Source organism: Panthera leo, chromosome B4 (assembly GCF_018350215.1).
Source record: "Panthera leo isolate Ple1 chromosome B4, P.leo_Ple1_pat1.1, whole genome shotgun sequence".
NCBI lineage: Eukaryota > Metazoa > Chordata > Mammalia > Carnivora > Felidae > Panthera > Panthera leo.
The window spans coordinates 66,887,234-66,903,851 of NC_056685.1; the positions used below are offsets into that span (position 1 = coordinate 66,887,234).

At 35.2% G+C, this 16,618-nt stretch overlaps 1 protein-coding gene across 3 annotated transcripts in view; it reads right to left on the minus strand.

Moving 5' to 3' along the window:
- Positions 1–614: 614 nt before the first annotated feature.
- ABCD2 (ATP binding cassette subfamily D member 2) overlaps positions 615–16,618 on the minus strand; it is a 70,550-nt gene continuing 54,546 nt past the window's right edge. The window contains exons 9-12 of one of the 3 annotated variants that reach the window (XR_006204786.1): positions 13,780–13,864; positions 9,726–9,851; positions 5,945–6,064; positions 5,674–5,755 (exon numbers count right to left, since the gene is read on the minus strand). Coding sequence is in view for 2 of the 3 variants with exons in the window: in XM_042946259.1 (XP_042802193.1) it covers positions 3,967–4,186; positions 9,726–9,851; positions 13,780–13,864 (431 nt within the window). In the remaining variant the exon portion in view is untranslated. Of the gene's footprint in view, positions 4,187–5,673; positions 5,756–5,933; positions 6,065–9,725; positions 9,852–13,779; positions 13,865–16,618 lie in introns of those variants that run through there. The other 2 variants (XM_042946259.1, XM_042946260.1) reach the window with 2 other exon arrangements.

The following is a 16,618-nucleotide window of genomic DNA, read 5'->3' on the forward strand; positions in this document are numbered from 1 at the left end:
TCTTGGTAAATAATAAATAGTAGCTATTGAGTTTTTCTCTCAGGGTACTCATTTTCCTAATTTTCAATGAACGGTAAGCTTCTTTGTACAGGGACCATATTTTATTTATTCCTAGAACCTAGCACAGTGCCTGGCATAGGCTGGTACTTAATAAGTAAGTATGTGTTGAATTAATAAAGAAAATAAATATTTAAGCAACTATTTGGGGACTATTGTTCATAGCACTCCATACAGTTGTACACCACACAACTTGTAAATGAGGTGTATATAGACACGCTCAGCAAAGTCATTTAAAATATAGAAATAAGGTGTTTTCTACCACTGGAATAATTTGTAATTCCTTTGATTAATCAAACGTTTTTTAATGATTATTAAGGAATTCACAAGAAATGTTGAGCTCAAGCAACTGCACATTGGAGACTATATCATAGAGCATTCACAAATAGCCACATTCTAGATTAGCTACATAGTTATTTTTACCATTAAGGACATTTTTCTCACTTGCTTTCATTAACACAAGCCCTGTGTATAAGTATAGGCAACTGGTTTTGAACATTTCACAATAAAAACTGTAAAGCAGTTTTGTATTTGATAATCAAGAAAGGCACCAACAATGAAGAAGGAATTTGCTTTTAATAAAAATATTTTTTGCATCCATCTGAAAGTTCTCATGTGGCAAACATGACAAGTACAGCTCTAAAACATATTCGACATACCTAAGGGTATATCAGCAGAAATGTAAATACCCTGGGGTCTATGGAAGTACTTCACATTTCTAAATGAGACCCCTATTTGCCCATAACGTAATTCTTTCAAAGGTATCTCTTTTAATCAATGGTTTGATCATCATTACCATATTCTGCACACCTCAGAAGTGTGTAACATTCTCTGGATTTTGGGTTCCAATGTGTCACAAATTTTTCTAGGCTTATGGAATCAAAAACTATTCCAAGAAGATTTTAATAGGCGACACCTATCGCCAAATATGAAATTATACTTGGAACCAAAGTCTCAAATAAAAAACTAACATGTTCATTTATACATTTACTGGAAAAGCATAATTTGAAACAAAACCCAAATTACTGTCGAGGAAAAACTTCCCATTGTAAACAAATGTAAACTTGGGCTGAATATCGGTATATCATCGTCCTTGAGATTACCGGAGAGGGATTTTTAAACATTATCTTGTTTACAAGAACGCACACAATTTTAGATTCATGCTTGGCCTAACACTACATGCTGGAGAAATAAAATGCAACATTTTTATAGAATGCAACTTATTTTCCAAGTTGGAAGTTAGCCAAAAATTGCACGTTTAAAAATCAATCTCCATAAACTTACAGCTTTCTTTGACAAAAAACCCAAAAAACCCAGAAGTCAAAAGTTTGGGTAAATAGATAACCTGGTAAAAGTAGTAAAAGTAAAAGTAGTAAAGTAGTTTGAAAATTGAAATATCCTTTCTTTTTCTTTTCATCTACCCTTTGCTGTATTCAAAGATGGCTATTTGATATCTTAATCTTGTTCATGTTTTTTTGTAAAATGTAACTATAAGAATAGCAAAATATGGTATACCCATTGGACCATTTTGGAAACAGTTAGATGGTACATCAACACAAATTGAAATCACAGATTTTTTCCCCTCCAAGTTGGAGGATATTGGTCCTTGATGAAAATTCAGAAAATAAATAGGCACAAAAAGCTCATGTAAACCATGTTTCTCTTAGAATTTTAACATTTAAATTACAGTGTGTACAGTTGTTAGTACAGAATTTTAAACATCCTTGAATCCTGTACATTATAAATAATGAATCTTACTTACTTCAGCTCATTGATAGGATGTATCAAATAAGGGCTAATTACAAATCTAATATTTGTTTTGGCATTCATTTCTAGGTTTCAAAACAATATATCAGGTCCTAAATGCTTTATATTTCAAATTGTGAAAATTAAGGCATGGAAATTACGCACATATTTCAAATGTGACTTTTCATTTTCTTCCTGTACCTTTAAGAGTTAACAAGACACTTGCCTCCGACTGTTTCCTACAGCAGGATAAACTGAATAACCACTAAACAGAAGTTAAGATTAATGGATGATTTTTATCAAGTTTAAATTTTGGGTCCATGCATTTTTTTGAAACTTTGACACTTGCCTCACTGAGTACCTGAAGATACTAAGAGAAAAACCTAGACAGATGTACTGATTATGATTTTCTACTGACTTCCTTCATACAAGATGGTTACATTTGTTGATAACTAAAAATGTCTTGATTAGCATGGAAGAATTGCAAATGTGAACACATCATGATGTTCTACTACAGTGATCATGGATGACTTCTGGGTACTCTACCGCCTGATAAAGTCTGAGAATCACTGACTTAGCATCTCTTATGATTGTGTCTAAATATGTAAATAAAATCCAAAACCTCTAACAACTGATCACTCTCATTTTTCCTGGCCTGTCAATGTGGTGGCATAGGCAGTACGAGATTAAAATGCCAGTTCTGGATTTTGTATTTCCAACTTCAGGGCACATGAATAGATAAGCTTTATTTCACATGGACTATTCCATGCAGATTCTTTCTCATTACATTCAATAAATATTAAAATTTATAACACAACTAATTTCCCTTCTGATTGTTGGCTATAGAGGTACATCGATATTGAGTATGAGTGTATAGTTGCTGAAAAATTTGCTAACTTTCTTGGTTCATTTTAAACCACAGACCAATGACCTTTCCACTTTGTATTTAATTTCCATGTCTTGTAAACAATAACCACATAGTAACAGCCCTATCATTACCAAATTTATTTTCTTTTCAACATCTCATCTAACTTTTATTGATATTATAGTCCAGTTACATTTCAAGGATAATAGTAGAAAGTGGAAATAGCAATGATCAAGGAATCAGGAGAACTTTATTTGATCCTTGGATCTGTCCCTAAATAAATTGCATAATTAAGGCAAGTCTGAGTGTCAATTTCCGCAAACGCGAAGTAGGCAAAGAATATTTGCCTCAATAGATTGCCATAAGAATTAAAGTGAAATGATATAAACGAGGATTATAAATTCTAAAGTGCTATTTCAAGTGTGCTATTACTACTGTGATTTTGAGAACCCCTATATTCCATGATAGCGCTATTATTTAAAAATGTGGTGGACTCCTCCTCTGAGCCCAAAAACAAGCTGAGTATTTTTAGACAGAAGTTGCAGTAGAAAATGCTGCCAAGCAAAGTAACAGGCTGAGACATACGTTGTTTGGATACTCCTTTTCTGTATTGGCCATTCTCTTTTTAAAACGAAAGGGTTTATTAACAAATATGTAAGATTCTCATTAAGACTAATTTGTTATGTGTCCACATTAAGATGCTGAAAATCTAAAATTTAAAGATATGGCACTTTACACACGTACAGCCATGCTTCTTTCTTTCAACCACTGCCATTAAAATATTTTTTTTTCATATTGACATTATTTATCAAACTGTCAGCTATTTTGTATGCAGGTTTAGTTGACCACTAGCAATGATGAACATGAATTCTAGCTATTAAACCTAATAACCATAAATGGACTGAGACATTACTCAAACTTCTAATTTTATGCACCTGTTTTCAAACCAAATAATGTTAAGTTGTTCCATTCTCAAGATATCTCCCATGTTTGTTAAGAACTTCAGATGCATCACATACACATAGCAAATCTGGTATTCATCATAAATTCACCTAGAAAATCTTGTTTTACAGGTGAACTAGGCCATCACTAGGAATTAGTATAAGCGAGAATGACTAATCTCACATAATGCATTTGTTTATTTTCCTCTGAAAAGTCAGATCATATATTTCCTTGATGCTAAAGTCTTATAAAACATTCCTTCCTTTTTCTCTGTGCTTAAACACAATGCATGCAACATAACAGAGTGTCTCTGAGCCTTTACCTAAAAATTAACTTTTAAAACACGTCAAAACAAATTAGGATGTCTCATCTTCGGTTTTGATTGTTTTCAGCACTGAGTCTTCTCCCAAAATTTTACATAGTTCATTGAGTCTCTGCTGCATTTTGGGAATTCCAGCTAGCTGAGATTCTAGCTTTTGTTTTTCTTCACTGAGTGTTAAACGGATAGCGGTATCCAATTGTTCAAAGCGCCAGCCTCCTTCACCATCAAACTGTAATAAATGAGTGTGGTATTTCCTGCATGATCAAAATGAAATAATATTATTAGCAATAATTGTGAAAAGCCATTTTAGGTTTATCATTCCAGTTGGTATCCAAAGGCAAATTTTAAGTAAGGTGACTGTTATACATTTGATTTTCAAGAATCCCTCATGAGGTTAAATATTATAATCTTTTTAATTTCAAAAGTCATTAATCTCTTAGGAATTCCATTGCTTATATTTATTTTATATTCTGAATATATACGAACTTCAAAGGAAGATATGCTGTTTGTATCTATTTATCTTCAGAACCCAGTATGGCCCCTAAATAAATATCAAAGCTTAGTTAGAATGGGAATAAGGAAAGCAAGCTGAGAGAAGAAAGTAAACTTTTAAAGTTATACAGGGGAAAAAAACTAAGAAAAATAAGGGAAATACAATATCAATTCATTAATATACTACCTTTTCGGAATGAATTATTCTACATAAGTAAAAAGTCCTCACTAATAAAGTTTTAAAACATTTTTTTAAGAGAAAGAGAGAGAGCGTGCATGTGTGCAAGCTGGGGAGGGGCAGAGGGAGAGGGAGAGAGAGAAAATCTTAAGCAGGGTGCACATCTAGCCGGGAGCCCAATGCGGGACTCCATCTCACAACCATGAGATCGTGACCTGAGCCAAAATCAAGAGTCAGACACTTACCCTCCTGGGCCCCCCCAAGCGCCCCAGTTTTAAAACATTAAAAAAAATGAACTCTTTGATAGAAATCTTTGAAAGATACTTCCATGCCTTCATACAGTTTAATATCCTTTCTCATGGCTCTGGTTCATAATTAGAAACTTCAGACAAGTATAGAGATTATTTTATTGATGACACAGGAGATAATCCATGTTGTCCTAAAAAGAGGCTAAGATTATTGGTTTCTGGAATTTGTGGGGGATGTGTGGAGAGAATAATGCTAGCAGAGTTGGCCTTGCATTGCTGTGTCCCTGCATTTTGTCACTTTCCTGACGTGGCACATACTCCTATGTGTCCCTCAGTTTTCCTGTCTTTTCCTTCCAGTTTTTGTTGCTTCTTGATCCCCTTTAAGCACTCATCTGTCATTATTTACTATAATCAGTGGGCTTATTTCAAGTAAATTCACTTCCTTTTTTAAACTTGAGATATGATTCACATAACACAAACTCATCCTTTTAAGTGTAAAATTCAGTGATTTTTAGTTTATTCAGAAGCTCATGTGACCATCACTACTATCCAATTCCAGAATATTTTCTTTACCGCCAAAAGAAACCCCACACCTATTAGCGGTCCTTCCCTTTTCCCTGCTCTGCTCAACCCCTCCCAACCATCAATTTTCTTTCTGTGTCTCTGGATTTGTCTATTCTAGACATTTTATATACATACAATCATATAATACATGGCTTTTTGTGACTGACTTCTTTCACTCAAAATGATTTCAAAGTTCATCTAAGTTGGAGCATATATTAGTACTTCCTTCATTTTTATGGCTGAATAATATTCCATTGTATGGATTTGCACATTTTGTTGATCTATTCATCAATTGTAGGACCTGTGGTTTCATCTCATTTTGATTAGATGGTTTTATCATGCTGTAAGATGAGGAAATTAACCTGGGTTAAACTGTGTCTAAAAGAATAAAATCACTCTCAAGATGAAGGTTGAAAGTTCATATGCTTGATAACATATGACAGAGATTAATGATCTTTGTGTGTGTGTGTGTATATATATATATATATATATATATATATATATATATATATTCCTGGGCTTTTCCTAACTTTGGATGTACAGCTGGGAGCAATTTCAGGATGCAGTAGTTCTGATCTTGGGCAACTTTTATCTTCAAGGTATAATGAAGGTTTGGCTCGTCCCTCCAGTCTCACAACATCATTTGATTTCTACATGGGAGGAAGAAAATGTATGGGTGTTTCATTACCTGAGATTCAAAGGTGTGTCCTACATAATGGGCTAAATAGTATTTCAGGGTTTGCTTAAGAGGATTTTACAGGAAACTACTATATTAACTGAGACTCAGAGATAATCTACAGACTTCCTGCACAAATCGAGTCAAGCTTAGGAAAGTGGTAGATATAAAGCTATAATTCTATCCAGGAATCAAATAATTTAATAAGCTCTTATCATTTTTGACCTTTTTATATACTGATATTGATTTTAATCTTTACAATCAATAATTACTACTTTGCTGTCTTGGGGAAAATGTAATACAGTTTTCCCTCATCTGGTATCTTTTCAGGGAAAATAAGAATTTCATCTAGGGAGAAAGGTTAATCAGAAATGATAGATTTCTTCAACCTAAAATGCCTAAATTAATTCATACTGCAGAAGTAACATAATTTTTAGTTTTATGGGGAAATGTACTATGAATAGCTACAATTAAAAACATGTTTTTCTCATTAAAAGGCATAAAATTACAGATTTTGTTATTAGCTTAAAAATATATCTGTCCTCTATACACCTATTAGAATGGCCAAAATCCAGGACCCTGATATCACCAAGTGCCAACAAGGCTGTGGAGCAACAGAAACTCTCATTCATTGCTTGTTGGGATGCAAAATGGTACAGCCACTTTGGCAGACAATTTTTCAGTTTCCTACCGAACTAAACACACTCTTATCATATGATCCAGCAATTGCACTCCTTGATATTACCCGAAGGAGTTGAGAAAACTTGTGTCCACCTAAAAAACCTCATATGAATGTTTACAGCAGGTTTATTCATAATTTCCCAAACTGGAAGCAACCAAGATGTCCTTTAGTAGGTGAATGGATAAATAAACTGTCTACATCCAAACAATGGAATATTGGTGCTAAAAAGAAATGAGGTTTCAAGTGATAAAAAGACATGGAGGAAACTTCAATGAGTACTACTAAGTGAAAGAAGCCAAACTGAAAAGGCTACATACTGTATGATTCCAGCCATATGACATTCTGAAAAAAGCAAAACTATGGAGGCATTAAAGATCAGTGGTTTCCAGAGCTTGAGGAAAGAGAGGGATGAATAGGCAGAGCACAGAAAATTTTTAGAGCAGTTAAAATCCTCTATACAATACTGTAATGATGGATATATGCAACTAAAAATTTGTTCCAACCCACAGACTGTACAACACCAAGAGTGACCCTAATGTAAATTATGGACTTTGGGTCATAATGATGTGTCAGTGTAGGTTCATTAATCATAACAAATGTTTCATTCTATTGTGTATAGCTATGCATATGTAGGGGCAGAGTATATGGGATATTTCTGTCTCTTCCTGTCAGTTTATTGTAACATACTAAATTACTCTAAATAAAGTATTTAAAATCACAGCAACCAAAACCTATTTGTTCCTTCAATTGAGAAAAAAATAAATGAGTGAATATGTTTCCAATGCCTTTTTAGGCTTCTCGAATAAGGAACTGAGTGACATAATAACGTGATAAATTAATTGATAGAGGTCAGAAAATTACCAGAACTAAGACATAACTCCATGTTATCCTAACATGTGATCAATTAGGAAGCATGTCTGGAAATGACAAGTGTATACCAGAAAGGGTTCAAGAGTTCTGGCGTGGTTCTATGCCATCGCTGATACAGGGATTTATAGACAAATGTCATAATTGTTGTGGAGATCCAGTTCCTGCTGGTTTTCTCCAGGGAAAAGTCAGAGGAATCACATTCATTGCCATGTACTCATCCTGGACTAGATCCAGACTGCTTCTGGAGAGATTTTATCACTCCAGATGCTAATTAGTTCTTAATGACAGAGAGACAAACCACCAAGTTCTATAGAAAGGGTCATTTCATGAAATGCTCTATTTTCAGGTTAACTCTCTGCAGGGAAAATTATGAAAAATCTGAATGTTTAAATGAAGACAAAACAGGTTAGTATCTTCTCAATAGAAGTACAGAATCAAAGAATTTTCAACAATGAAAGCCTCATCTAAACTGAATACTCAGTTTACTCACAATTTTAAGGTAAGTATTCTCTATACAGTGGAAGTTCTAGAATGCCTCCTAGGATTAACTCAAATAAAACTGGTTACTTAGCCTAGGTTTGAAGTCACCTACGTGATGGAGGCTTTGGCACAGAATGTGATTAGCCACCTGCTACAGAATACTCCAGCTAGAGAGAGAGGAAAAGTCCTGCCTGTCCCTTGGGAGATAGGCTAAAGCATATAGAATCCACTGTAGTAACTAATATGTCAAAAGAAAAGATTTTGATTGATGAAACAAATACCAAAGTAGTGGAGTATAGTATAAATGAACAGTGTTTTTATGGCTTATATATAAGGTGCATTTTGAGCTCCTTATACTAACTAGAGCAGCATACTATAGTATAGAGTGATCATGGTAAGTTACTTTTCTCATTTTTCTAGTTCTCAGCTTCTTAATCATAAAATGGGAATAATTAGACTATCTATACTCTCTATAGGGTTGTTATGAGACTTGAATAAAATGAGCCTGGACCAGAATAGGTGCTGAATCTGCACTATCAACTATTATTATGGTTGTCAATCAATGGGAAAAGTAGGGGAATGGTAAAAATAGTGTTGCCATTTCTTTAAATATGGGAAATCCCATTAGGTTTAATGGGATAATATTTAGAAAATATTTTGAATTTTCCTTAAAACAAAAGCAAAAAAAAAAAAAAAAAAAAAAGCTTTTTTTCCCCTTGTGTTTTCTCCAACTTAATCATCTGTAGGAATAGTATGTTGTGCAGGTTTTTTCCTGGATTTTGAAAAAAGGGGTAAAAAGATGATATAAAATTACACAAATATATTCATTCCTAGTACACGCTATGGATTATGAATATTTTCAGTTAAACACACTTGATTTTTCCACTTTTTTTCAGAATTATTGGAATGTGATAATAGTTTTTAAATAGCACATATATGTTACGATGTGAGGTTTGGGATATCTCTACTACTAGTGTGCAACTTAACAGAAATATACGTAGAATAAGCAAAGTATCTGATGCTCTATAGTGAAAGTTTAGGCAAAGTTGCTCTTTAAAAAATTTTTTTTTAATTTATTTATTTTGAGAGAGAGAATACACACACGTGTATGCACATGAACTGGGGAGGAGCAGAGAGAGCGAGAGAAAGAATCTCAAGCAGTCTCTGCACTGTCAGTGCCAAGCCTGACATGGGGCTCGATATCATGAACTGAGAAATCATGACCTGTGCCGAAATCAAGAATTGGTTGCCAATCGACTGAGCTACCTAGGCACCCCTAGGCAAAGCTACTATTTAAGAAATATAGAGGGTTGCCTGAGTGGCTTAGTTGGTTGAGCATCCAACTCTTGATTTTGGCTCAGGTCATGATCCTAGGTTGTGAGATCCAGCCTTAGGTCATGCTCCAGGCTGATTATAGAGCCTGCTTGAGATATTCTCTCTCTCTCTCTCTCTCTCTCTCTCTCTCTCTCTCTCTCTCCCTATTCCTTTGCCCCTCTCCCCTGCTTGCATGATCTCTCTCTTTCTCTCTCCCTAAACAAAAGAAAAAAAAGAAAGAAATATAAAGAAAAACCATCTATTGCAAATTAGCATTGGAAACACTTACCATAGAGAAGGCCTGTGCGTTATAGATAGTAAGGAAATTCCAGCCCCTTTTGCAGCCTGAAATATCTTTCCTTCAACATCAATGCTGACAGCACTGGTACATTCATCCAGTAATGCATATTTTGGTCTTGAAAAAAAAATTAACACAAATAAATTAATGGCTTTCCTATTTGAATTATATATCTTTACATGGACAATATGAGTTGCAACGTTAACTTTATTTTTTAATTGTTTAAGCTCTATGCCCAATGTGGAGCTTGAACTCAAGACCCTGAGATCAAGAGTAGCATGCTCTATCTACCAACTGAGCCAGCCAGGTGCCCTGCAATGTTAACTTTAAAGGAGCAAAAGAGTATATGAAATTAGTAAAGGTGACAAATGATAAAGTAAAAGAGGGGTCACCCTCCCTCTTTGGATTAGGACATTATATTGTTCTTAAATTTTAAATAGATTTCCTGATGCCTACTCACTATACAATAAGCTTTATTGTTATGCAAATGGGTGAATCATGGGTATGAGACATAGGAAAGATGAGGCAGGTCACTGAGTGCATTTTCCCATAGAAGGCAAGTTCATTCCTGGTGACAGGTTCTGACTAATTACATGAAAAATGCATTACAGTAGCTAATTATCAAAAAGGCCAAGGCCCTGTTAGCAAAGATTTATTGAGAAGATAACTTTATCAACAATGTCAGTACCAAAACACTATTAATGGAATTTCATTGCTACTAAATTCTGCAAAAGTAGTATGCCTAATCGGACAAATTGACACTGGCATTTAACCTGGTAATACTGAGACCATGCTTTGCAAATTCTTAAGGGAAAAAAATCAGTAACTATTTTCTCATTACACTCAGTTAATTACTTTTTCTAGCTCAATTTTTACTTTGGAAAGGACTGTCTACCACTATCAGAGGTACCTATCATTGGATACCATTTCCTTCTATTTATTCTCGTCCTTTCATCTCACCCCCTGCTCTTATCTTTCTTTCTTTCCCCTTCCCTGTCTTCTTTCAAGAAGGAGACAGGGTCATCTGGACTTTGGGTATATATTTGGTACTCAACAACATGACTTAGCTTGGTCAATGGGACCAAAGGTCAACTCATGCACTGTCATTTATTATTTATTTTAGAGCTGAAAACCAGTATTAAGTATTTTTCCAGGACACTGTCCTCCATGAAGATATTCTGATCTTTAAAAATAAATGACACTGAAAAGATAAACGTTGAAACCAGTAGTAATTTCTCCTTCAGTATAATTATTTAGTACTTTAAATTGTTTTTCTATGATCTTATTAATAGGATCTTTTTATCTATTCCAGGATGGGTAGACAAGGCTAATAGATATAGGAGTCAACTTAACTTTAACACCCCATTTGACTTTAACAACTGCTTTCCATGCAAAGAACTTAAGGATCACTGGAGATTCCCCATGACATTAGCAGAAATAGTTGTGCTGGGTGGTTTTTGGTTACTGTTCCGGTTTAAGTATTAAGCATTACATTTTTGTCTCAGAGTTGATTACTGTTTTGTGGATAATTTTTTTTAAGTAAAAAAGAGGAAGAAGAAAAGGAAGTATAAAAGAGATAAACTTTTCTTTTTCTGTGTGAATCTCCTAGTAATTTAGTTACTTATTGTACTGTGTCGCTTTTTGAGCTAAACAGAGAAGAGATGCCATCTTAGAATCAGAAATAAAGTATATGTCTTACATTCAGTTGTCATAGCAATCCTTAGTCTAGCAGATGTAAGATAGACTGCGTACTTTTGTTTTCTTGGCAGAACTGGGGTATGTGTGTATGTGTATGTGTGTGCATGTGTGTGTGTATTTAAATTAAGCAATAGCTGGAATCTGGGCTGATATAACCAAGTGAAACATTATGTAATATTGTTTCTCAGATTTTCCATTCTTTTTGTTTTGATGTATCATCAGAGGAGGCAGCTTTGTGAAGGATCTACTCTATCCCCTTAAGACAGAACTCTTCGGATCATTCTTTAAACATTAAAATTAAAATCCTCTCCAAAAGAGTATACTACTGTGATACTTAGTACTCCCTGCCAATGTTCTCCATTTTAGTTAGTTCAGGTCTTTCATACTGCATTCAAATATTGATATTAATCCTTTGGGAACAAGGGAAGGCAGTTTCTCATAATTATTCTTTTCCTTCACTGGATTTGAAATTTCTATTTAATTTTGTTTTTTCTCAACAGATTCTGCTTTCCAACAACTTGCTCATCTTCACTGATCTTTCTATACAGATCACTAATTTTCCTTCTAGTGATGTTTGTAACCTGAGCTTATTTAGTCTCACATTATATCCAAAATATTTTAGATACCAAGTATCAACTATTGATTTCTAGTTACAAGTGTTTACAGATCTCTTTGGGTTTAGATTAATGCCTCTTGCTCTTTGTTACAGGGTTTATTTTATTAACACACTGACACAGTGAGAAATTTATGGTCACATTTTACATTCCACCATATTAAATTTCACCAGCTATGCTGGTGATCATGTTACTGAATATTTATGGACAAGGCTCAAACAGATTCAGGGTGATAGTGGCTAACAGCTGGTCATAAATGTCAAACAGAAAACTTTACCCTTGAATCTCACCACATCATCTGAGAAAGGGACATTTTAAAATACTGAACTAAAAGTTCTGAGTTAGCAAATTTTGGTTTGTATTTTTTTTTAGTTCACCATATTCTTTTTTTTTAAGTTTTTATTTAAATTCCTGTTAGTTAACACACAGTGTAATATTTGTTTCAGGTGTACAATTAGTGATTCAACACCTCTATACATCACCAGGTGCTCATCACAAGTGCAGTCCTTGATCTACATCACCTATTTAACCCATACCCCCAACCCACCTCCCTTCTGGTAACCATCAGTTTGTTCTCTATAGTTAAGAGTCTGTTTCTTGGTTTGCCTCTCTCTCTTTCTCTCTTTTTTTCCCTTTGCTCATTTATTTTGTTTCTTAAATTCCACATATGAGTGAAATCATATGGTATTTGTCTTTCTCTGACTGACTTAATTTTGCTTAGCATAATCCTCTCTAGCTCCATCCATGTTGTTGCAAATTAGCTTGCCATATTCTTGAACTAACCATGTACATTATTACAAATACCATGTTATTGGGGAACCTGTGCGGCTCAGTCGGTTAAGCATCTGACTTCGGCTCAGGTCATGATCTCACGGTTTGTGGGTTGGAGCCCCACATCGGGCTCTGTGCTGACAGCTCAGAGCCTGGAGCCTGCTTCTGATTCTGTGTCTCCCTCTCTTTCTGCCCCTCCCCTGCTCATATTCTGTCTATCTCTATACATGAAAATTTAATTTTGTCATCTAGCATTACTCAACATAAGAAATACAAAAAAAGTACTGACAGACTTCTGACACCTAAAAAAAATTACTTAAGAAGCGTAAAACCTATATATTCTAAGGATTAGTTTTTCTTTCTTTTTCTTTTCTTTCTTTTTTATTTTAGTTGACACACGTGTTGACATTAGTTTCAGGTGTACAACATAGTGATTAGACAAGTTTACATATTATGCTATGTTAACCACAAGTGTAGCTAACATGTCACTATACAGTGCTACTACAATATCATTGACTGTATTCCTTATACTGTGCCTTTTTATTTCTATGAGTTATTCATTCCCTAACTGGAAGCTTGTATCTCCCAATCTCCTTCACCCATTTTGCCCATCCCTCTATTCCCCAGGAAGATATTTCTATGTTTCAAATGTTTATTTATTTATTTTGAGAGAGAAAGAGAGAGAGAGAGAGTGAGCATGAGTGGATGAGGGGCAGAGAGAGAGGGAAAGAGAGAATCCCAAGCAGGGTCTGCACTGTCAGCACCAAGCCCATTGGGCTTGATTCCACAAACTGCAGAATCATGACCTGAGCCAAAATCAAGAGTCAGACACTTAACTGAATGAGCCACCCAGGAGCTCCAAGGAGTAAGATATTTTTAAAGATGAGGGCATTGAATCATGTTCAAAGATTTTTTTTTTTAGTTACAATAATGAACTAGTTTCCTGAGTATAGCCTACTTACCTATGATAAAACATGCGAGCCATGCCCATTCTTTGCTTTTCTCCTCCTGACAGAACATCTTTCCAGTCCATAACAGCATCCCATCCTTAAAAATATATAAAAACATATATTTTTATAAGGCATTTGTTTGTTACCATTTTTACCCCGGACAAGTGATTCCTGGCAAGTTTAAGTTATTAACACAAAGTACCTGGTATTAAAAAAAATTTTTTTTAATGTTTATTTTTGAGACACAGAGAGAGAAACAGAGCACAAGCAGGGGTAGGAGCAGAGAGAGAGGGAGACACATAATCCAAAGCAGCTCTAGACTCTGAGCTGTCATCACAGAGACCAATGTGGGGCTCGAAGTCACAAACCATGAGATCATGACCTGAGCTGAAGTCGGATGCTTAACTGACTGAGCCACCTTGGCATCCCAAAGTACCTGATATTTTACAGAACATATGCTTGGATAAACTAGAGAGCCTCATGTATAAACATTTTGTTTTAGATTTCATGTTTTTTTTAATAGTAATAATTCCTTATGCTGACAAAACATCTTCTAAGATTCTAAATACTGGCACTTAAAAAATTTGTTTGTTTCTGAATATCTCCAAAAAGTTGATACACTTATACTTATTTGGGAGGGTGGTAGGAGAAAAGACCAACAATTTGCATAGGCCTATTGCCCAATCTACAAAGAGTAAAACAGAAACTAACTTAAATGGCTTCCATGTGCCTGGTACTTTATCTGAGTTTTCTCATTATATATCCATATATAATTCTCATTATATATCCATAACCTTATGAGTTAGATCTTATTGTTGCATTTTATAAGTGGGTGAGCTGAAATCCATAGAGGAGTTGACATGTCTAAGTTTACACAGCTAGAGATCAGAGCTAGGATTCATATGTAGGTCTATATCCACACTATCTCTTACAACATCTGGGTTTTATTTAAAAATTAGTTTTAAGTTTTTTTTTTTTTTTTTAAGTTTATTTATTTATTTTGGGAGAGAGAACAGGGGAGGGGCAGAGAGGGAGGGAGAGAGAGAATTCCAAACAGGCTCTGTGCTGTCAGTGCAGAACTGACACAGGGCTGGATCCCATGAACCATGAGACCATGACCTGAGCTGAAATCGAAAGTTGTACACTTTACTGAGCCACCCAGGATCTGCTCTCTTACATCTTCACTACTGACTTTCTGTTGGATATTTATATAAAAAGCAATGCTTCTATATATTAAAAAATTGGTTACATCTATACATACTGATGTAGAAATGTACTTGGAACATCTTTGAATGAAAAATCAAGTTGCAGAATTGTGTGTATGTATAGATATGGACACACACATACACATTTTTTTTTTTCAACGTTTATTTATTTTTGGGACAGAGAGAGACAGAGCATGAACGGGGGAGGGACAGAGAGAGAGGGAGACACAGAATTGGAAACAGTCTCCAGGCTCTGAGCCATCAGCCCAGAGCCTGACGCGGGGCTCGAACTCACGGACCGTGAGATCGTGACCTGGCTAAAGTCGGACGCTTAACCGACTGCGCCACCCAGGCGCCCCTACACATACACATTTATATAAACTATGACTGCATTTCTATAAACACACACATAGCTCACACCCCACAGGAATGGAATTATGAGACTTTTACTTTCTAAGTTACACATTTTTATAATATTGGGAAATATAATGATTTTTATTATTTTTATGGTTTATCTTTATTTTGTAACAAAAGAAGTGTACTCCAAAATAAAACTAGGGGCTCCTGGGTAGCTCAGTTGGTTAAACATCCAACTTAAGCTCAAGTCATGATCTCATGGTTCATGGGTTTGAGCCCCACATCAGGCTCTGTGCTGACAGCTCAGAGCCTGGAGCCTCTTCAGATGTGTCTCCCTCTCTCTCTTTGTTCCTCCCTCACTTGCGTGCTCTCTCTCTTTCTCGTTCAAAATAAATAAATAAATATTTAAAAGGAAAAAAGAAAGAAAACAAAACCATGAGGCCTAAGAGAGAGAGGGCCGTATCAAATATTTATTCATGGAAATGTCAGAAAATAATAGAGCAGAGTAGGCAAAGTCTGATTTTCAAAGAGCAAAATTACTGCCAAAACTTGCCACATACACTTAGGACAACAGTTCCAAATCCCAAGTGTTCAAGGCGTAATTTTCCCATGTAGAAAAAAATCAGGCTCTTTGGCCTCTTCTTTCTCTATCAGCTGAATTTTCACCTTTATTAAACTTTAAATAAACTGGGTCAAAGGAAAAGAAAATAGGAAGTAGAGTCATTGTTGTTTTCTGTGCAGTGGATTGAATAGATTTTCCCTGTTTCCCAATGATACTCCCCAGTAGGGAACCACTGTTCATTTTCTTGGATAAACTTCCAGGAATTTTCTGTTCATTTAAAAATATAGCTTGGGGTGCCTGGGTGGCTCAGTTGGTTAAGCGTCCAACTTCAGTTCAGGTCATGATCTCGCAGTTTGTGAGTTTGAGCCCTGCGTCAGGCTCTGTGCTGACAGCTCAGAGCCCGGAGCCTGCTTCAGATTCTGTGTCCCCCTCTCTCTCCGCCCCACCCCAGCTTGTGCTCTGTCTCTCTCTGTCTTTCAAAAATGAATAAACATAAAAAAAATTTTAAATATAGCCTTAAAATTTTATGTTAAGAGAAAAATCTCCAAATGCCATCTGATTTCAAGTTCTTGCTTCTAGTGAAAACTGTTGAAATATAATTTTTCTCGATAACTGAATTTTATAGCATTTATGAAACATAAGCAAGGATTTGAAAAATAAGCTCAGATTGCTTCATAGTGGAGAAATATTTGGGGCTTAAAAATTTGTTGCTCCTGCCAACTGAGAA